The sequence below is a fragment of the Hirundo rustica genome, chromosome 5 (assembly GCF_015227805.2).
Source record: "Hirundo rustica isolate bHirRus1 chromosome 5, bHirRus1.pri.v3, whole genome shotgun sequence".
NCBI lineage: Eukaryota > Metazoa > Chordata > Aves > Passeriformes > Hirundinidae > Hirundo > Hirundo rustica.
In genome coordinates this window covers 56,556,154-56,579,364 of record NC_053454.1, presented here as the reverse complement: position 1 = coordinate 56,579,364, position 23,211 = coordinate 56,556,154, and the positions used below count along the sequence as shown (strand labels likewise).

The 23,211-nt window shown below is 40.0% G+C and overlaps 1 protein-coding gene across 10 annotated transcripts in view; it reads right to left on the bottom strand.

Annotated features, from left to right (window-relative positions):
* MAPK10 (mitogen-activated protein kinase 10) overlaps positions 1-23,211 on the bottom strand; it is a 158,704-nt gene that overhangs the window by 63,018 nt on the left and 72,475 nt on the right. For 8 of the 10 annotated variants that reach the window (XM_040064726.2, XM_058420530.1, XM_040064733.2 and 5 more), the window contains 2 exons: positions 20,345-20,416; positions 7,441-7,610 (listed from right to left, as the gene is read on the bottom strand). In XM_040064726.2, coding sequence (XP_039920660.1) covers positions 7,441-7,610; positions 20,345-20,410 — 236 coding nt within the window. In that variant the 5' untranslated portion in view covers positions 20,411-20,416. Of the gene's footprint in view, positions 1-7,440; positions 7,611-20,317; positions 20,417-23,211 lie in introns of all 10 variants that reach the window. The other 2 variants (XM_040064729.2, XM_040064731.2) reach the window with 1 other exon arrangement.

The following is a 23,211-nucleotide window of genomic DNA, read 5'->3' as shown; positions in this document are numbered from 1 at the left end:
CACAAACAACCAAACAAACCCCTCAATGTCCTATTCTTGACTTGCAAAGGGACTCCTGTTTTTGAGTCTTCCTACTTTCTGCTTCCCTTCCTAATTACCTGTCTCTATTGCAGGCTCTTGCCCATTCTGGTGAGTTTTCCCGCTCACGTCATGCCAGACATGCTTTGCATTGTTCACAAACTTCACCCAGCTTCACACAGTACATCTTGTTTCATATTGTCTTTCTATCTTGTACAACTTCTGTTTAACTTTTGTGAGCTGTCACTGGCTCTTACGATTGTCTAAGGACTGGTCTTGGAACAAAGCACAGTATGTTGATTTCTGTAAAGCAAGGTGAAAATCCGTAGACAACATCAACATCAGAGAATAAATACCAACGATACGTGTTGACAAAGAAAATTGAATTATCTGAGCTGCATTTCCTTCCAGATTGGCTCTAGCTTTTATATTTCTGGTTCCATTGCTTCTTTATATTGATGCCTGCCTTTTTATTTAGGTTCTCTGTCCTATTGCCCTACCTCCTGAATTCCATGTGGCCACAGCCATTCTCCTACAACAGGAGAAACCCCTTGACCCTGAGAGGGGGCAGAAGTGTGTTGAGCAATTGGTCTCATGTGAAACACATGGTGATCAGTGATGATGTTGCAACAATGCTCATTTCAGTGGGGACGGGATTTCAGGTGAATAACGTGGAAGGATAAGCCTGAAGTCTGTTAAGGAGCAGCTACAAGGCACTGACAGTAGTTAATGCCAACCCTGGTTTTCCAGGAGGGAGGAGGTTTGCTCTGGAAGGAGCACAGAGAGTCTCCAAAAAATCTGTCCGGTAAGCTGCATCTTAGTAGTGACTCAGCACAAATGTGAGAAAAGGTAGATCTGTCAGTGACCAAAAAGAAGCTTTTGACAGCGTAGGAACAGATAAGTACCTCACATCTGTAAAGAGGGTTTCAAAACATCACTGTCTGATAGCAAAAAGTGTAAATTAAATGGAGTTTCTAACCAACCAACACAGAAAAAGCTTAAGCTTCACAATCACAATCAGTTGCTTCCCTGCAGACACAGAATTTATAAACAGCTGCTATATTTTTTAATGGCCCCAAGCGGACAACAGATCCAGCCACAGCTATGAACAAACCTGCTCTGTGCCTTAGGGTTGTGTCAATCCAGCTGAAAACCCTGGCTGCCAGAGCTCTCAAATGAGCCTGACCCTGCCTTTACAGGACTGAATTTGTGGCCAGGTGAAGGGAGCATTGCTGTCAGGGTTCACAAAAACAGATTGCACAGAGGCTGTTCCCCCATGAGCTTATTTACTTTTCCCCCCCCAATAAACTTGCAGAGTATAAATATGGAATAAATTTTGCCTGCTTAACTGTTGTAGTCATGGAAACCATACAGGTTCTTTAAGGAGAAAGGAATCAAAAAAGGACATAGAAATATAGGCAGTGTAATTAGAGGGCATGATTTCTTTGCTAGAAAAGAATACTGTGACACATTTTATTACATACCATTTGTGAATTACCATTACATTTTAAATTTTAGATTTCTGTGTTCAAGCAAAGGGAAATGAAACAAAAGAAGCCAAACATGAAATATGTGGTGACTCCCTGCCTACCAGGAATCTTTGCATTCTGATAGAAAAAGGACATTACTAAGGAAAAATAAAAATAATATCTATATATAGATATAGATATGGATAGATATCTTTTTTTTTTTTTTTGCTTCTTTCTCACTTATAGATAGTCGTAGTAGATAAAAGAAGCTGCAAGAATCAAAGCAAACGATGTCCAAACACAAACCATCTGTCCTATTTTTCAGATGTTATGTATAGTTTGTCACATAGCAACAGTTCTCTGTGCTCCTAACAGCAGTTCCTCAGTTCCTTCCATATCCAAGCTCAGTTCTTTGCTGCAAGAGCAGTCCAAGACATGGCCTCTTCCTCTCACTCCATATGCAAGCAAACTGTCTCTGGATATGTGCTAATATGAAAACTCTAATAAATCAGCTTAAGAAACACAAATCTGACCGACTTAAATAAGCACCACCACTCAATGTTCCAGAGGTCAAATACAGAGATGCTCAGAATTTGCTGCACCCCATTGGAAATCTCTCAGCATCTCAAAAGTCACATGCTGGTGATCCAGCTTCCAAATACAACTGGGAAATCTGCTGTCTCTCTCAAGCATCAAGGCACAGACACATCAGAACTACAAAGCAGAATGTGCTGTTTCAGATGTACACCAGATCAATGGGCAACCAAATACACACAGTTTTTGGTGTTTCAGAGCAACGACATGCTAGAAAATCCAAAGAATATTGCAGTGCAACTGCAAACTGGGAGCTGGGGAGAAATCCTGTTGGGGAAAACTGTATAAATGAATGAGTGAGGTTTGAAGCTTGCTGTGAGTTTGCCTTCTGGAATTTCAACAAGAAATTCTCAAAATTAAAAAAAAAAACACCACCACCACCCCAAAACAAACAAACAAACAAAAAAATCAAGCCCCCACAAACCTGGAAATAGTTTAAACTACTTGTTCCTAGAAGAAAAAAATTTAAAAATCACCATGTGTTGCCATTGCATGGGATTATATTAGTGCCGAGAAATATGGCAGAATTTGTTTATACTGGCATGCTTGTTTCACTATCAGTACAGCAACAGTTCCCAGTGCAAAGTGACAGCTATTTCCTACATTCCTCTCACAGAACACACTTGTGTTCTCCAAAAGTTGTTTTCAAAAACGCCTCGGGAACAGGATGTCAAAGCACATCAGCAAGGCACACAACAGCTTTGAGGAAGAGAACACTGGCTGAACTAATGGACATAATTTGAAGAATCTACAACAGAACAGGATCAATCTGCAGGGCCAGCCAACAGAATGTTAAGCACAAAAAGCCTGAAAGAAGTAACTGCATAACTGGAATGAAAGTAACTAAACTCACAACATATGCTCAGTTCTGATTCACATGAGAGGCTGGGGCTGACAAAATTAATGCTGCCATCCCCTTCAGGGCCGCTGAAATTCTAGGCATATCCAAATACGTTGTTCACCCCATTTTGCCTCTGAATGACATGTATTCTTTGTTCTCATCTTCTGAGGAAAATTAGTGGTTAATCCCACAAAGGGAACACCTCTGAACTTCAATGGAACTATGTTAGTTTATACATGCACTAATGTTGGTCTCTATCAGGGAATATAGTACTTCAGTGACACAAAGAGATCAAAACAATATTACTGGATAGCAGGACCACGATAGAGAAAAATATTCATGTCTCAAGAACTTGAATACACCAGCATCCAGCTAAACAATACAAACAAAATTGTGTATTAGCTGTAGGACACTGATGTGACCACTATTCTCTGTGTTTTTCCCACTGCACAATAGCAAAAGTATGAGCTTGGAATTGATTATGGTCAGAAGCATGAACTGCTCTTTTTCATGGCTTTCACCATTATTGCCACTGCAATATCCTTTGAGATCCTTATACCTAGCCCAGGAGTCAATGGTGCTGCACAAAACCGGAACTGAAGGATAATCATCGTACAAAAGAGCTCAAGTGTTTCTGCATCTCGTAGTGGACAATACCTGTCACATTTCTCCTCCAGCCTTTGGAAACTCTGAGAAGTGGCTGAGTCACCATCCCTGGAGGTACTGGAAAAGATGTGCAGGTGTGGCACCTGGGGACATGGTTTAGTGATGGACAATGCTGGGGGAATGGCTGGACACTGTGATCTTAAGGGTCTTTTCCAACCGAAATGATTCTGTGGTGCTGCGATTCCTTTAGGGAAAGAATCGGCAGATCTATGAGCTACAACAAGCACCACCATCACCACAGGCTGATCCGAAAGAACTCTGCCCTCCATAAGATTCAACCACCAAACTACAATTAAATCAGCAAAGGAGAACCTGTGGTAATATTAGGCAACACAGCAAGCTATTTATTGTCTTTCTGGCTCTACCCATTAAAGGGAACACTAAAAGGCTCTGTTATCTCCCTTAGATTCAGGCTAAAAAGTATTACCAAGCCACTAATTACAAAAAAAAGATATCTGCAGCACATTTCCCAATTTACTACTTCAGGAATATATTTACAGCCTCCTCTATATCTGCAGATGAGGTGTCTTTCTAAATTTATAATGCATTCACTGAAAAGCTCTCATAAAAGCATAATTCCTGCTCCCATATCCTCCACTCAAACATTACTCACACAGAAACTTCCTGCATCAACGAGACAGAATAAAGTCCTTCCCAGCCAACCCCCCCAGTCCAGCTGACACATCATTAGACCACATCTCAACATCATGCAGCATGAAAGCTTGTGCTCACTTCTAAGAAAAGACCAAGATAAAGGATATCAGCTGGAAGGCGTCATCAGACCCATTTATTTGATGTTCACACAGACAACTTTGTTTTCAAAGCTTTCACTTTCTCCTGATAATACACACAGGTATAGGTGCTGTGTGGTCATAAACCAGGCCAAATGTCTTCATAAGACGCTGCTAAGATTTTAATTACTTGTGTTCTCAAGCCTCTAAGTGATGTCTTCCCTATCTGCCTTGGAAACCTGGACTTCACTCTTACTTCCATCATAAATTCAAAAACTGCCAGAGGCCCTTCAAATTGCTTTTGAAATATTTCTGCACAACACCATTTTTCTAGACATCACAGGCAGTATCAAAAATATCACAGGCAACATAAAAATGATAGCTTGCAAACCACAGCAGAAAACCCACAGATCAATTACCTTGTTTCCAGGCAAAAAACCACTCATCTAAAACACAAAGAAACACCCACTCCAACACCAGTGCATTTCTGGTGACTTTATGGAACATGAAAATTCCTCTCCATCCACCATCATCCACCATGCACAAACCCAAGCTGAAAGTGACCTGTCTCTCCTTCTCAGCCCCTTGCAAAATTAGGCAGGTGTCAACTCCCTTCTAGCATTGCAGAGGGGTATCAGCTGCTTCTTCTCTCAGCAGTTTAAGTGGCACATATCTAATTCAACTCAGAAAACTGCTTTCTGTTTCTATGACAGACTCAAAGATTAACCAGTTACAAGCCTGTCCAGTTTCTATAACCACAGCTTGGTCTAATAAACTCCAGGCTGTGTTTCAGCGACGCTCCATCATCATCGTGCCTGTAATAACAACACGATAATGATATGCAAACACACCCTTGATAGGCTTTCTCACAGAGGTCAGTGTGTTGAACAGTGAGCAAACAGCCTACACTTTCATGAAGAGTAGTGTTCGCAGGGTGAAGAGGGGCTTCCCTGCTCAAGAGATTCCAAGCAGCCTGTTTCCTTTATTTCCTTCAGCTGCTAAAATAATTTTGTGAACACAGTTAACACAAAACCCACTGAAAGAGCTCAAAGATTAATTTCCAAGGATCCTGTATATACTATGTCTGTAGAAATACCATTTCTTTACTGGGTTAATAACCATTTCACATGGGCACAATTATAACAGTCACACCATATGGTTTTCTCTTTTTTCACGTGATTTACTAAATTATCATCTCCTGAAGGTTTGATATCTTTATTGCTTCCATATCAAGAAAATAATTTTTCGTGGCTATTCTTTGCAAAGGAACAAGACAAGCAAGGCAAAGAACTTCCCCCACCGGAGCAAGCTGTGCTGCATAAATACGCATTTTTGTAACTTAATCAGCTCTTTCTAGATGTAACTCTATTTCCATCAAAATACTTCTGAATAGACAAAGTTTCTACAGCAGAAACTTATTCTAATAAAGTTTACTGTGTAAGCTTATTAGTAATATTCGGTAAGGAGAAACTTACACAACTGAAGATGTTTCTCATCATGTTCTGTTTTCTCTTAGCTAAACTACTAGCTAAACTACAAATATTTATCTCCCAATTGTTTTTTTCATTAATTAATCACTTCACAATTGATTCCTCATGCTTTGCTGATGGATGGTTTGTTGCTTTTTGGTAAGCTATTCCTTACGACAGGCAGTTTACTATGTAACGCAAACTAAGAAAAAACGCTCATTATCTTCCCCATCTATTGTGTAATTCTTCTATATATATATCATCAAAAAGGCCTTTTATGGCCTCTCCACACTACTCAACATTTCAGGGGATTTGTGTTAACCTTCACTTGAACTTGCTTGTTTGTTTTCTGATTTGATTTTCTTTCCTAAGAAATTCTTAAATTTTGCTGTCAACTCTTAGTATGAAGGTAAAATTCACAGGATGCTTTTGATTTTATTTAGCTTAATTTCTCTATTTTTTGCTGCTCACAGTTTATCATTACAGCAATTCAGTTGCAGAGGGGTTCAATGAAAACTGATTTTCCTTGGAAACAAATAAAGGACAGTAAAGAGGAAGGAAAACTGTCTTTGCTTTACATGGAATTGAGCAAATAGTGCAAAATTAATTTCAATAGTACTGAACCCAAAATATGCTTCTTCCCCAAAGCTGTTTTAAAAGCAACTTTGAGTTCTTTTGTGTTTAAGATAAGGAATATGGTACTTGGCCATTTAGGTCAACCTTTGGACTTGCATGGTCTGAAAGTGTACTAAACACTGGAAGTGATGGATTGAGACTTAAGGATGTGCTGTCAGTGTTGTTACACTGCCAGTCACAGTGCCAGTGCCAGCAATCCATGGAAAAGTCATTTGCCACAGGGTTAAAGGAACCTCTTACTTGACCTCTGCCTCCACCTGTAAAGTAACACACATTACATCAAATTCTGAAAAAAAACCCCAGTGACAGACTTGACAGATGGAATTAAGACTTAACCTCTGATCAGGTTATAGATAAAATATTGTTTTAGTTACCCAGCTGCCTCATAATTAAACAGGTAACAAATGCCTGCACAGAGACGTTTAAATGCAAGCCACAGAAATGTAATGTCTAAATATGCAGAGGCAAAAACCACCCAGGATTCCACAACTTTTGAACGTGCTAAATTCAAATTGCATTGTTTAGGAGAGCTACTGAATTTGTCTTTTGTTCATGTTATTCACATTGCTGAAACATCACTTTTAAGAAATAAAGGAAACATCAGCAGTTACCTTGATTCCAAAAGCTTCCACCCAGAATATTTGAGAATGCTATGGGATGTGACAAGTTTCTGTGTTGCTCTCAGTGACTTTTACTGTACAAAGACTAAAATTACAGGGTTTACTCGGGATATTATTTGCACTGCCTCTGGAAATAGTGCCACAGTGGTCAATTATGATAAGATCTGCCTCCCGCTTTCTTGCTAGTTCCATTTTGCTGTGTGGAGAAACAAACCCAGTGCTATCACTCTCACCAGCCAGGGAATTTATTAGCAAACCACTGGGCTCCTTCTGCCTCTGTCTGTTGCCTGACTGCTATTATTGCAATTCAGACAACGGCTGTGGCTGGCAAACTGAAGAGATGCAAAAAGCCAATTCTTCTTCCAAAGCATCATAAGAGAAATTGCTGATACTCACCAAACTATTCCCTGAGCCCCAGAGCCAATAGGTTTCAAGTTCTGGTAGCGTTTGAGGACTGTGAAGGTCGAGTCACCTACTTCCACACTGTAGAACTGGTTGTCAACTTTGCTTTTGCTCATGTTGTAATGTTTGGCAATATACGACACATCCACTTGTTTCCCAAATCCCTGTTGTACAGAAGAAGAGAAAGGGAGAGGGATTGGTAAAAACAGAGGAACCAAGGTTGGTAAAACATTAGAATACTGATAAAGCACTGTCAGCCTAATTTTTCAATATAAATTCTTGTAATATTCGGCTCATTTTCATAAAGACTCTATCAAGCCTTCTCTCATGCAGGAAGTCACCGTAAAAAGGCACTGATTAAAGAAAAACAGTGAATTCTCCAGCTGATGTTTGTGACACAGTTACTGCCAACTACTGGTCCCTGCCTGTCCTCACTCCTGCTTCATGACTACTGGGTTATGCGCTCATGCTGATTCTGCCCTCATTTGTTTTGCAATTAATTTAAAATAAGATGACTTTCATGGGTGTGGAAGTGGGACAAGAGACACAGGAATCAGGCTCTTCATTATGGATCAGACGGAGCAAGTAGATGTATTCCCATGAGTGCTAAAACTTTCCCTGAGCATGTGAAAAAGACCTTGAAAACCTTTCAACAGGGTTTGTAAAAGAAACAGAGCAGTGAACGAGACAAACTGTGACCCAACATGGCTCAGTATCATGGAGACTTATTCAGAAGCTCTGGAGGTCTTCAAGAGTTCTGTGTTCCTAAGGATACGGAGAGTTGCTCTCATGACCTAACAAATGCAGCAAACACCAATTTTCATGACACAAAACCAAGCGCTGTAGCTAGCACTGCACAGCAGTGTTCCTCCCCCAAACTGTAAAATTAAAACCAAATAATTTTCATAAGACTTAAAATACCCTCCCTCAAATTTGTAAAATGATCATGCGTCAAGTTACATTATAACCATTTTATGACTACTGCTGAGCTCAGTTCCCGATGGATTACTGAGCAAATTTATAGTAAATTGAGATAAAAATCAGAATTAAGTGCTTGTAATTTAGGATTCTATACTACGTGATTCTGAGCACAGGAGGCAAAAGCTCAACATATTACAACAGATCTGCCCTAAAAGAGTTGACTGTTCAGTTATGGAAGTCAAGACATGCCCAAATGCCTCCTATAACGGAAAAACAAAAACCAGCTATGCCTCTATGAATTTTTTTTTTTTCAGTGCTCCCAAACACAGCTTATAAATTCCCTTATCTGCTCTATAATAAATTTCTTTCCCCAAAAAGACCTGAAAGATCAAATGTATCATGTGTGTATGGAGTACTAAATTGAAATTTGATGGAGACTGGAAAAAAAGTAGATTTTGGTTACATTACTCTTTCAATTTAGAAGGACATCATTCCAGTGTTCCAAAGATCTGGCCATTGAAAACAGATTACTGACCTTGAAAATAACTTGGTTTTTAAGGTTTGCTTTGGAAAACTTATTGTTATTTTGTGTCCATTATCTGACTGGAAGGCCCTTTGGCACTGGACAGTATCATCCTAAACACCTCATTAGAGACTCTGACACATTTTAATAAATGCAGCTCTTCATTCAAACACAAAGTCTCACCTCAGAAGACCAAGTGGAAACTTTACTTAAACTTGTTCATCAAACATTGTGAGGGGGAGAGCAGGGGAGGCCTTGCCCTAACACAAAAAGTGAGAGATTTATTGACACTGGCACAGGTCTAAATTGAAGCTTCCAGAGAGTGCAATGATTCCAAAAGAGGTTTGAATTTTTCTCATTGGAAGACAAACAGGCTGCACCTGATTCACACTGTGCAGAAAGTGTGATGTCTTAAAACATCTTCCATTCAGTGAAGAGAGATCATAAATTTGGCCATTCAGCTCTGGTATTCATACCAGACCTGGAATCGAGATGTTTTCTTGGGTTTTTTTTAATAACATGCTCCTGATTGACAGGAATTTCACAGGTTCCTCTGGCTAGACAAACACATTTGGAGCGCATTTTTTCCTGATGTCATTATCAGAACAATGCAGGACATATTTAGCATTAACACCCATTACGCTAAAACCAATGTTTATGTATAAAATGTCAGCATAAAAATTGCATTCCCGAGTGAGCCTGACTCGTAGCCAGCTCCCCTGGAAGTACAGATAGAGTGATTTTTTTTAATCAAATTGGATGACCGTGTTAAGGCTTGGATGAGCCAGGCCTGCCACAACTTGTTTGTGCCTTCACTCCCAAGCTATCTGACAGCTCATTGTGTGGTACAGAGCTACATGGGAGCATATATTTTATCACTTTATGTCTAGAATAAAAATTACTTGCTTTTAAGTTACCTTGTCCGTGTGAACTACTAACCTCAGGAAACTCATGCAGCATAAAGTGGGATTTCTGAACGGCTGCAGTTCCAGCAGCTGGCTCTTTTAAATCCAGAAATGTCTTAAAAATCAATTAAAACAGCTCAGAAGAACCACTCTGTAGTACCTCAGTTATACGGGTAATTAACATATCCAATTGCTTCAGTCAACAGCAATTAAAATTGTGGACCCAGAAGACCTCAACGGATAAGAAAATGCAAATGTCCTGATGAGCAGCGTTCCTCTGCACAACACAGACAATTCCTATGACAATCTACTCCTAACTGTGTGTGGAAAGGTAAAGACACTTTTATTTTTAATGGAATATTTTTTTCTTTTTAGATTAGTATCTTTTCCTCTACTTAAAAACCTGTGCCCCGCATGGTCTTTGCTAGAAAACAAGCACCGAGCATTACTTCTAAAATTCAAGGCAGGCTGATATAGTTTGAAGTTTACTTCAAGCAGAATGCCTCCTCTGAGTGACAAATATTTCAGCTTTGTGGACAGGCCAAGGTGCAGGTCATCTACTAAGCTGCCTCCTCATTTTAAACCCACACTGCTAAAAAGCTACAACCCCCCCGACTCAATATTTTCAATTTTTTAACAAAGCCTAAATAAGCAAAACAAACACATAGTAAGGTTACTGGGCCCAATGCACTGCTCACTTTCATAACAACAGGAGATTAAGGATATAAATATCCTTGTCATGACACTGACTCCAATCAAATCCATAAGTCAGTGAATTAACAGCATTATTGGATTAATCACATTTGATCAGATCCCCAAGCCGTGCTGACACACAATCAAGAACCATCTCTGGTTGGTTCAACAGCCACTTCCTAATGAGGACAAGGAAATGGCAGCTTTGTTTCACTCCAAAATTAAGGTAAAAAAATCTTTTCCCTTTAGCAAGGAAATTCATACTCTTTATAGAGCATGTCAATGTTAGTTTTAGCTTCAAACCCTGGTGAAAAGCATCTTCTCCAAATCTTCAAATTCACATAGCTCATCTTAAAGAAGCCTACATGCCACATTTTGCTCTTCTCCTGTTACATCCTCAGCGCTCATTTAAACCCCTTCCAGAAGCCTTGGTGTTGTTACAGATATTAATATTCCTCCAGATGCCCCCTTATACGCCACTAAGTGATTTCAGATTTTATTGCACAATGCTTACAAGTCCTGTGCAGGCAGCTTAAGTTAAAACTTTGATTATGTGGCATCAGAAAGGAACCCAGGGCTAGGAATTTCCAGCATACACCCTTCTGTAGATGCACCTAACCATAAACTCCTTTCAAATGTGATTGAGACCAACATCGTAAGACACCAGGAATTAGCACTTCATTAAGAAATAGATGGGGGAAGTTTATAGATACACAGGGCAATCAGGTTATCACAGTAAAAATGTATAGGTCTCATACAGCAAAGTGAATTCCAGTGAGTTAATAAATTTTCAGCTGAACTTCAAGTGAACTTGGGCAAGCTACAATACTGAGGCCCCAGATTAACAGTGAACATTGCAGGTGTGAAGCTTCAAACAAAACACATCTAAGTTTCTCAGACCTCGGTAAGATGAAAGATTATTCCTCAGAGACAACGTGTGCATGGAAATACCATTTGTTCTTGGTTTCCAAAAACATTTGGGCAATGAAATTACATTACTTCAACACTGATAGGAACTTAGCTTTCATTTCATACGTATGAAAATGTGTGAACCATTATTTTCTCCTTTCAGTACCTAATTGAAAACTTCTAAAGCACACACACTTTCCCCAACACCATTCTCTTTCCTCCACACTGAGAAATTTAAGAGTAAGAGATGTGAAAGTTTCTCAGCCCCGAAAACCTAACTATCCTTGATAGCTCACTTGAGCATGTAGCTACATTCGCAACGATGTTTGCTTAGTAACCTGACAAGCGAGAAAGAGAAAATAAAGTGTCAAGACTCAAGCACTGAGATGAAGGAAAAAGGTATGCTCACCATTACTGTTTAGAGAGCATATATTTTGCTTTCAAAGGACAAGTATTTAAAAATTCAGTGGAACTCATAACTTATTGCCTCACACAGAGCTACAAACTGTATTCATTTCCTTTCTTGCAGAGTACAGAGAGCAAGAGTTAAAAAGCCCAACAGATATAAAATTATGTTATTTTCTATATGATAAGGTGAATTGCTTCCTGATAACCCATTTTATTTGTCCATTTGTATCCTATAAAATAACTATACTTATTATACTTTACTGACAGAACTTTGTTTCTGAACGCCATTCCTTCTCTTACTGACGAGCCGAAAATATGACAATTTCTTGCAGCTCAGCATCTCATACATTTCAGCTTTTATAAATACAAACCATGCTAGCGGCAATTTAAGGCAAATAGCTCTCCTTTGCATCGCCAAGACAGTGAGTGCTGTCACAGATTCCACTGGCAGCACCAGCAGAGGGGAAACTTTACCTCAGCGCTCATATCCTTCCCTGTCTGCCCACAGAAATCCTGGCAGGAACACCCACTCGAGGCTGCCGTGATGCAAGGCTACTGAAATCAATCAAAGCCCTCCACGTGCATGTAAACGCAGGTGAGTGAAAGAATCAGATGGAAGACTGGAAGGCTGGCTCCCAGTCTGCAGCTGGCACAGAGCCCAGAGATGAGCAGGATGGAGCAGGGAAGATGTTACGAGCCCGGCATCACGGTCCCTCACGTCTTCACCCCGCCTCAGACAAAGAGACTGGCATGGACCACAGCACATTGCAGAGGTGGATGCCTTTGGTTCTCTCAGGATACAAAAGGATAATATCTTAAAGCTACAATTTAACCTCAAAAGTCAAATGCCGAGGTTGCACAGACTGAAATTCACAAGTACGGTAAAACGCTCAGTCTTCTGGCCAGCTCTGAAAACGTGCATGGAGGCGAGCCCTGCTCACCCGGGTGCATGTGCCAAGCCAACAGCACGATGAAATTAATGGCTGTCCTCCCACTTGCACAGCTCTAACTCTCACAGAAGTTCCAAGTGACAGAATTCTGGCACAAACGTGAATTTGCTGAGCCATCTACTTCGAATTTAACAGTCACAGGTTTTGCTGTGTAAATTTGAATGGCCATGGGAGCTATCACTTGGGAAATACAGGGTATCTTTGCATAGAAAGACCTATGAAATTATTTTAAATTGTGTATTCTATATATGATATTTATGGCAGAAATTCTATCTATTTTTCTCTCCATAAAGCCAGACTTCTCATTTAATCTGGCTCTCCATGAATCAAAAGTCCATAAACAGTGATCCAGTCTCCTACACAGAGTTTCATCTTGTGTGCGTGGGGTTGCATGAAATATTACAGATTTTGGTCTTACCAGCCACATCACACCACAGTTCTCCATTCTTCCACCTCATTCTCCTCCTGTGAGGCTTGTATTAGTCACCCAGTCTTCCTAATTTTATTGTGTTTTGAGGGGGATTTAAAAGCTAATTTCCAGCCTTCTTTTAATCTCTCTCCAGCTGCCTTGCCTCCCAGATGGGGATTTCTGCATTTAGCCCTTCAAGTAGACAACTGACCCCTGCAAACAACTCAGCCTTGATTGATTAGTGATTGATCTTTTTATATTTGCTTTATTCACTCAATTTCAACACATCATATGAAAGCATTTTATTAAATGTAGTACAATATTTCTAAGTGCTGGTTGGGTAATTTTTTTTTGTTAGGTTGTTTTTTTTTTTTTTAATAGTTGTGGTTCTCTAATTGTTTAAACACTCTGTCCTTGTTTAACCTCTTCTGAGATACCAAATACCCAACAGCTTACCTAGCTCTTACCTAGTTTTTATTATACACAAAGCAGCAAGTCTGTCTTCTCCTTTTCAATTGTATCTACTCAAAACACAAAACAAAGCACAATTTACCAGTTCTTCTCTTGTCCTCCACACGTTCACTGAGCTCTCCATGCTTTTAATTCCTTCCTTCTTACCAAGGCACCAAATTTTCATAGATCATTTATAACTGTGGTATCGTGTATTGCTCAGAAGTCACTGTGTCCCAGAGGTGTGTCCTTAATTCCAGGCCAGACTCGTAACAGACCAGCAATCTGTGAGTATCTGCTCAAGGAAACACTACTTGAAATGATTCCTCATCCCCCCTGTTGCCTGAAGAGCTCAGTGTTGACACACAGGTGACATCCAGCCCTGGTCATCACACCGAAGGCTGAAAGGGCTGATCAAGAAACACTGAAAGAAAAGGTTCCTTGAGAATCAGGTTTCCTTATGGAGAGGAACTAGATCAGTGATCCAAATGCAAAATGTAGCCAAAGATACAGGAGAGAAAGTAGATTTCTCAATAGAACTATATAATTACAGTATTTGATGTGCAGACAACAGCTAATGAAAGGATTCTCCCTTTTACAAATAAAGACTGTATGGAGCTAAATAATCAAACCTTTAGCTAGAAATAGACAGCCCTTGACCCTATGAAGATTTATTTTAGTAATAGAAATCTAATATATCAATTGTTGATAACTTTTGAATACCAACTAATTTCCCATTGGATAGAAGGCATAATCATAGGACACAATATATTTAGAATTGTATCCTAAATAAAGGTATCCTATATACCTACAGCTTAGGGAACAGGTAAATTCTGACAGGCTATACATGTCTTGATATTGATTAAAAAAAAGATACTGAAAGACTAAATTGAGAAAAATATGGATGAAGAAGTCAGTTTTCTTTTGGAATTGTTAGATATTGTTAATATATCAATATTAAAAATTAATGTCCTATTCTACTCGTGATACACCTGTCTTATGAGTAGAATCAGACATTAAATTTTAATACTACATTGCATTACCTTGTGCTACGTAAAAACGTATAGAATCCTACAGATGAAAGTTTTTTGGCGATACCAGCCTTACAAAAGCCTAACAAAATTCTATAGGTCTCCTTGTCCTACTTTTCTGTTATGATAGAAAAGCAGATGTGCTTTTCCTCAGCCTTAAAAAAGGTGTCTGTTTCAGAACACGAATTGGCTACCCATGTCAAATAATTCCAGACTTGAGTGTTTTTACACCTTGGTGTGAAGGGGTGGGGAGGTATATATTCATCCTACTTATGCTACTGAGTATTTCTCAGAAAGGGCCATTCTTTTTTTTTTTTCCCTTAAGTTGGAAATCCTTAAAATTCCATTCCTGCTGAATTAGCATTTCACCATGCAAAACTAGTACGCTCAGTGGTGTAAGCTCAATGTCAAAGAGAAGAGCCTGTAATTATATACATGTCACTTTCCTTCAGAGCACATAACGCTATGCCTTTTAGGCCACAAATATATATTACAAGAAAAATACACCCCCCGTGCTAAAAATAATCAGGGTTCTCTTCAATATTGGAGCTTTAAGAAAGGCACTTGAGCACAAACTCTTTGGAGAAAGTCTGCAGTGAGGCATAAATTTCAGATGGAAGGAGGGATAAGAATGGAATAAACAATTTTACCACCTGGGCACTCTTCCTAGTCTCTAAATAAAGATCTGTATGTTTGGACTAAGGACAGAGATATAACCCCCATCCCCCTCTAAACAATACAAATGAACAGCATCCAAGACAGGTCTTAATGCAACCAGACACTTAATTTAGAGGCTGTTTTTGCACATAGTTCTAGCTGTTATTTGGATCAAGGCCTATCTTCATGGAGAGAATAAATTAAAATGACGCTTAAACCAGTTTTTATCCTCAAGAGAATCGATCTGAAGGTCTGAAGACCTTGAAAAGGTATCTGTGCGATAAGTGCTTGGAGGATGGAATTCTGTTCCCTGCAATGTCAGGACAGTATCTCTTTGTACATATTTAGTGGGTGACGCTGTTCTGGGTACCTGAATTAATCTCACTCAGTGATAAAAATGCATCCAAAATTGTCTAAGTAAAAAGGAGAGGAGAGCTGTGCAAAAAGCCGCTATTCTGCACAGTGAAAGTATTTTTTTCATCAATAACACTTTTCTCATACAATCTGAGAAAAAACCCTATTTTTGAAATGCTTGCAATTTCTTTTTTTTTTTTTTTTTTTTTTTTTTTAAGCAAACTCTGTCAAAACATTACAAAAATACTACATTTGACAAAGTGGAAGAATTAAGCCAGCTAAACACATGCACATGAGGAAATAGTGATAAAAAAGAAAAGACAGTTAAGCAGATTATCAAACTGAAGAGCCAAGACCCATCCCAGAGCTGATGATTCCTAAGTCCAGATTCAGTCTTCTCAGCAGAATTAATATTTAGTGTCCCTGACTTAAAAAACACAAAGCAAACTTTCCAACACCTGTCACTGTTTCATGTTAAATGCTTACACACAAGCAATAGCCCTTTCTTTTTTATAACTGCGCTTTCACTTGGACTGCACATGTAACATAAAAGAAAAAAAAAAATAGTGTTTATCATAAATTCATTTCTAAGAATGCAGGATTGTTTTCAGCCTCAAAAAGCAAAGAATGTCCCTAATACCTCTTCAGTTAGTTAGATTACTGATGCCTCATCTCACCAAAAAAACCCTTTAAAACTACAGAGAGACAGAATTCAAGCACAAAATGCTGTTCAGAAGCGAGCAAAAAAGTAATCTTTCATTCACAAGGGAAAATTACGCACATAGATTTGTGACTATATATGTTAACTAAATTAACCAAGAGAACCAAAAACAGGATAAATCAATGAGCTTTTTCCTTTGCATCAAAGATTTAGTTTCAGCTTTGTGGGCTTCCACACATTGTGAACCAACAATTTCAAGGGTGATGTAGAAATGCAGAATTGGTTTTAGTGCAGCCTCATGGCTCTAGGATCTCAATAGCACATGGTGTTCAATGGGAGACAAGACAAACACCACAATTTTAACTACATTTCCTTCATTTCCAGTACAGGTAAACAGAAAATTATAGTCACAGGTGTGGGAGATCAGGGACAGGCGGTCGGAAGATATCGCGCTGTACGGGCAGACAGAACCCCTCCCTCAACTCTTAGTTGGTCAGTGTCCTTGATAAGATAAGCAATACCTAACCTGTAACGTAAGCAGACGGATGTGATGTAGCAAACAGAGGTTTTATAACCCCATGTAACCAGTTAATAAACGCCATTAGCCGTCCACCACATTGGTGTCTGTGAGCTGATGGACCGAGCAGCCTGGCTGTGGCTGCCGTGTCGTTCCTGAACCAGGTCGCTACACCTCAGCGGAGGTAACAAGTGGTGCTGAAACCCGGGAGTCGCCCTGGAGTCCGGGAGTCGCCCTGGACATCGGGAGTCGCCCTGGACATCGGGAGTCGCCTGGACGGGTGAACGACGGCCGAGCGGCTGGTCCAGCTCGGCGGGAGGGACGCCTCCGGACCCACGCAGAGGATGGAAGCTCTCGTGAAGGTCGTTTCTCAGATTCATAAGCAGTGGGGAATTGATTGTAAAGCAAAAGATTTTACCCTCGCAGTGACGAGGCTTTTGCAACTTAGTATTATTGATCGTCCGGTGGATATCCTCCACCCAGATGTTTGGGATCAATGTACTAAAGCTCTTGCCGAAGACACAATGTCTTCCAGCTCAGGGAAAAATCTTAAAGCATGGGGGAGGGTCGTAAAATCATTACAGAAGGCGTTGCAGGAACAGGACACCTGGAGAGCTGCGCGAAATTGTTTAAAGGTTTCCCCCCAATTAGGTATCGCAGCAGCAACGCAAACTTTCTCAGAGGGAACTGTTGTTGAGAATTTTCAGAATGTAAAAGAATGTACTCAGAATGTTAGTAATAATGCTCAAAGTGTTGATGAAGTCAGTTTGGCTGAATGTATGGGCTCGGGATCAGAAGGTCAAGAGCTTGCTTCGAAGCCCCCGGGCTCAAGGCCGCTCACTGAAGAGATAAAACAGATGCAGTCATTTTACAGCGGTCTAGCTGAAGAAGCTAGGAATGCTGAAAAAGTGGGGGAGGGACCTCCACCTTATGCGCCTCAAGATAGCGCTGAAAACAAAGAGAGCTCGTTTGCTAACGCGGGGGCGCGCGAGCAGAAAAAGGGAGGAGAGCACAAAGAGAAAGCTGAAGCCAATCTTTGCCAAAAAGCGCGTTTTTCTAAGGCAAGAAGCTCCCACAGCAGGAGGCGGGGGGAGCGCAGGTACAGGAGGCCCAGGGGGAAGGAGTGGCCCAGCCCTGAGGGAAAGGGGCCGGGTCGGAGCCCGACCAAAAAGCTCCAGAGCCCGGAAGCAGGCAGTCAGTCGACTTCCGGCTCTGACTCGGACTTCAGCTGGGACTGGGACAGCCAGTCCTCTGCTGCCGGCTCTGACTCCGGCTCTGACAAAGAAGAAGTAACAGTATATAAAATCAGTAACAACAATGTTTCTACTTGGGCTGAGGGGAAGTCAGAACAAACTCCTCTCACAGACTGGAAGAAGATAAAAATGGCATGCTTTAAATGCAGCCAGGCATTTAGATTGGGCAAACGTGCAAATTATCAGACTCCCACCTTCAGTGCCCCAGTCATTCAAACCCTATCAGAATCTCGCAGCACGCAGACAAAAGAGGGAAGCCACATCTGGCACCTCCTCCTCATCCCGTCCTTTAGCTATTTACCAAAAACCTAAGTCAAATCCTTACAATTTGTTTCTTAGTGTGTTAAATGCTACCTTTTTGTCATTGAACCAATCCAATCCGAACTTTACAAAATCATGCTAGTTATGTTATAATGCAGAACCTCCTTTTTATGAGGGTGTCGCCCTTGATGCTCCTTTTGAATACTCTGCAGCAAACAATCCACACAACTGTAAGTGGGACACCCCCCGGAGAGAAATTACCCTGAGTCAAGTCACAGGCCGAGGCAAATGCTTTGGCAGTGTAACCGTAGCAAAGCAGATGGGAAATATCTGTACTGAGTTCATCCAACCTAGTCAAAAGACTGACAAGTGGGCAGTTCCGTTCCTATCAGGAATGTGGGTCTGTCAACAAATTGGAATAACTCCCTGTGTGTACCTTGGTAAATTCAATAACCTTGCTGACTTTTGTGTCCAAGTTCTGATTGTTCCTAGAGTCCTGTATCACCAAGAAGAAGAAATGTATCACTTTTTAGAAGAAACCATCCTGCTCCGCAAAAGAGAAGTAATGACAGGTATAACCATTGCAATGCTCCTTGGTCTAGGAGCCACTGGCACAGCCACAGGTGTTTCAGCTCTCGTCACCCAACATCAAAGACTTTCTCAGCTGCAAATGACAATTGACGAAGACTTACTGAGAATTGAAAAATCCATCTCCTCTCTGGAAAGATCTATCTCCTCGCTTTCAGAAGTCGTGCTGCAAAACAGGCGAGGACTGGACCTCTTGCTCATGCAGCAAGGAGGCCTGTGTGCTGCCTTGAGAGAAGAATGCTGTTTTTATGCAGACCACACCGGAGTCGTGCGAGACTCCATGGCCGAACTGAGAGGAAGACTGGCCCAGAGAAAGAGAGAGAGAGAGGCCCAACAAGGATGGTTCGAGTCATGGTTCAATCAGTCCCCATGGCTAGCCACCCTTGTTCCCACATTAATAGGCCCTCTCACCATGGTACTCCTGACATTGATTTTTGGGCCTTGCATTTTGAACAAGTTAGTGTCGTTTGTTAGAAGACGTTTAGACAAAGTCGACATCCTATTTGTCGAACGCATGCAATTATCGTAAAGTGTGTTTGTTACTAACATTTTATATTATTTTTGTATCCTATTATACTAACTTTAACAGCTTTTGTATTTTTATGACATTTATACTTTTATGACATTTATACTTTTATAACATTTATACTTTTATAACATTTATACTTTTATAACATTTATACTTTTATACTTTTATACTTTTATACTTTTTATTTAGTCATGAGAGGGGGGGGAAATGTGGGAGATCAGGGACAGGCGGTCGGAAGATATCGCGCTGTACGGGCAGACAGAACCCCTCCCTCAACTCTTAGTTGGTCAGTGTCCTTGATAAGATAAGCAATACCTAACCTGTAACGTAAGCAGACGGATGTGATGTAGCAAACAGAGGTTTTATAACCCCATGTAACCAGTTAATAAACGCCATTAGCCGTCCACCACACTGGTGTCTGTGAGCTGATGGACCGAGCAGCCTGGCTGTGGCTGCCGTGTCGTTCCTGAACCAGGTCGCTACACCTCAGCGGAGGTAACACACAGGCTACAATGCAAAAGGTTCTGTCTCAGAAGAAGAGAGACTAAGATAAAATAGTTTTAATTTGCAGTTTTTCTGTTTGAAAACTGTGCCGTTATCTTTCACTAAAACATCTTAGAATATTAACTGATAGTTTATCAAAGTAAAATCAAATATCATTAAGACCAAATTACAAAATAGTAAACTTGAGGGCAAAGAGACAAGAAATTTTTTATGGTGCATTTCTCTATTTTTTTTGTATTTATTCTCATTTTTATAAACAGTTACTTGCAGTAAGCTGCTGAAACTCACTTCAATTTTTCTCTTATTATAGCATGTATTGCAAAAATAAAGTACAAGTATATACTGTACCTTGTTTTACCTGTAAGGAACACACACCTGACAAAAGGCAATCTTCACATCCAGAGTAGGTTCACCACAATAATACAAGAAATAGCGGCTCATAAATACCTGCAATTAAAGAAAAGTAGAGATAGAAATCTTGTCTGGCTGCTGATGTGCAAATACAATGCAGCTCTAGCTTAATTTTGATTCTAAAACCAACCTGATTTGTTACCCAGCTTGTGAAAAACAGAAATGTTAAAACACTGAACTCTAAAAAAGCTTTAAATTCTTTCCAATGCCTGTGAAGGCTATGGCCCCAAATATGACTTAGCTACATCTGGAAAACTTTACAATAACTGGTGTCATTAATCCAAAGTTTATCATGTCACTTGCATACTCCTACACCACCACCACCAACAAAAAAATCACATCAATAAGGTTCTAAACAATGTGGGAACTTATTATTATGGGGATGAAAAAAACAGGTCCTAAGCTGACAAGTATTAGGAAAGTTATAGAAGTGGAAAGACTAGTTACAACACTGTGTAAATTCATCCACTTTGTGAACATCCCAAGTAGTTCTGGTTCTGGTCTTAACGTTCTACCACTAGAAAAGCTACAGAAAAGAGGAGTAAGAAGGATCCAAAGCACAAAGAGATTCCTTACACAAAACAACTGCACAGACTGGGGAGATATTTTTTAGCCTAGAAAAGGACTGTCTGAGTGCAAATATGCTGAAGATACATAAAATGAGTGGCATACTGAAAAATGAAAAGTAAAACACCCTTCCATTTTCTGTTAAAAAAAAAAAAAAAAAAAGTGGCACCAAGTTATGTTATCAGAGTTAGAATCAGCAATAGGAAATAATTCTTCATACACTGTTTTGTCACAGTAAAACTCTCTGCCTCATGTTGCTGTGGAAGCCAGAAGTCAACATAAGCGCTAATATGATTAAGCAAATTCACATAAGAAGGAATCTGCTGAAGGCTATTAACCTCGAAAATATCACCGCTGACTCTAGACAGCCCTGAGTCACCGTCTGCCACTCCATGCTCAGCCGACTTCTGGATTTCCCAGGCATCTGATACTGGCCCAGGCAGCCACAGACTAAACTAGACAGGCCTCCTTGTGCAGCCCATTACAGCTGTCTTAATTTAGGTCCACAGCCCCACATCCAGCTCTGCCCAACCAGTCCTGTCCTAGCTACGTTCTAGCATGGCACATCAATGACAAACACCCACAGCAATGCTAACAGGCTGAGATAGGCAGCTCTGCCACAAGACCTTGGAGCACACTGATTCTTCCGCATGACTCACAAAAAACCCAGCCAAACACACAAAAACAACAAAAATCTGTTAACAGTACAACGAAAAAACTAGCAACTTTTAGCTAAAATGAGATAAATTACATAGAACTTCATGTTCTTCTGTTAAATGTAAGTTCGTTGTAAAGACTTAAAAATGAAAACAAAACAACCACCCAACCATCCCTCCATAAAGATAAAGTTATGTTTCTGAAACACTGTGTAGCTACTTATGCCACTTGTCTTCAGTAGGAACAACTAACTTTGAGTGTAAATGACACTAAATAAGACAAGACTTAATGTGGAGTAATTTCAACTCACACAAATTGATCAGGAGTGAAGAAATGACAAGAAAATATTTACCAATACTTGCCAACTTCAGTGTATCATGTGCTCCCACATGTGCTTAATTTTTAATGAATGAATATATGAATAATCCTGTTATAAAAGCAAGTTTATGACCTTTTTTGCATCACTTTACAGTGTCTGAGATTGCTTTCCCACTGCCCACTGAGTCATTACCAGAGTCTCATATTCCACAGAGGGTTTATAATAGTTTATATTAAAACAAAACACAAAAAAAAAAAGAACAAAGAAAGCCTTTTTTTTTTCTTTTTTTCTTTTCTTTTTTTTTTTTTTTTTAAATGCTTTTAACGTTAGACATATTGCCAATGATTTCTGGAAAGCCAGCAGGTAATTACGCTGTCATGCTGCAGTTATACTCACCAGCTGTATGCATTACATTGCTATAATAATCAATGACTGAAATGTCAATAGCTATAACATACCACAATCAAGACAGAGCTTAATGGTGGAAAGTGAAGAAAGGAAGGGAAGAAAATTAGGGGAATTTGGTTTCTCCCTGAATTTGTTGTAAGGGTCTATTGAGAAGACATACTTTGTATTATGTATGCATTACTAGTCATACCCAGCTCCTCAGCTGTCTGCAGGAATTACTGTGACTGTTAATAGTAACCCTGGGCAGAACAATAGACTGGTGAGTTTTATGAACTGGAATACATTTTAAAATTTATGATGTTGTCCTTGTGTGCAGTTAATGCTTATAAAATAACAGAAGCATGATATATTTTAATGGCCTAGATCAATACTCATATTCCTCTGTACATGATACACGCCGGATGAATCACTACAGAGCTGAGTTCCTCCAGCTGTACAACAGGAATGAATGACACCTTTCCATGGCACAGAAAGGTGTACCCAGGACAAAACAAACTCATGTTTTAAAGTGTTTATTGGATTCACACAAGGCTCCTCCAGTGCCCTGTAAGTAATCACACATGTATGTAACTTCTAATTCCCTCAGGCAGAAAACAGATTCACACTCAGCTGCGCAGGTCTCCTTGATCACATCTCCTCTAGTGTGAGCTGCCACCACATCACTTGAGATGTTTAAGAAGTGTCAGAATAAAGAACTGGTCTGATGCTGAGGTAATTGTGTTACAACATAAAGCAGTTATAAAACAAGAAGCTACTGAGACAAACAGCATCACTCACCAGGGACTGGAGCTTTACGTGAGAGCATAAGCATCCAGTACTTCTTTACCCACTTCTGATACTTTGCCTATCCAATATTGAGTGAAATCACCCAAGGGGGTAA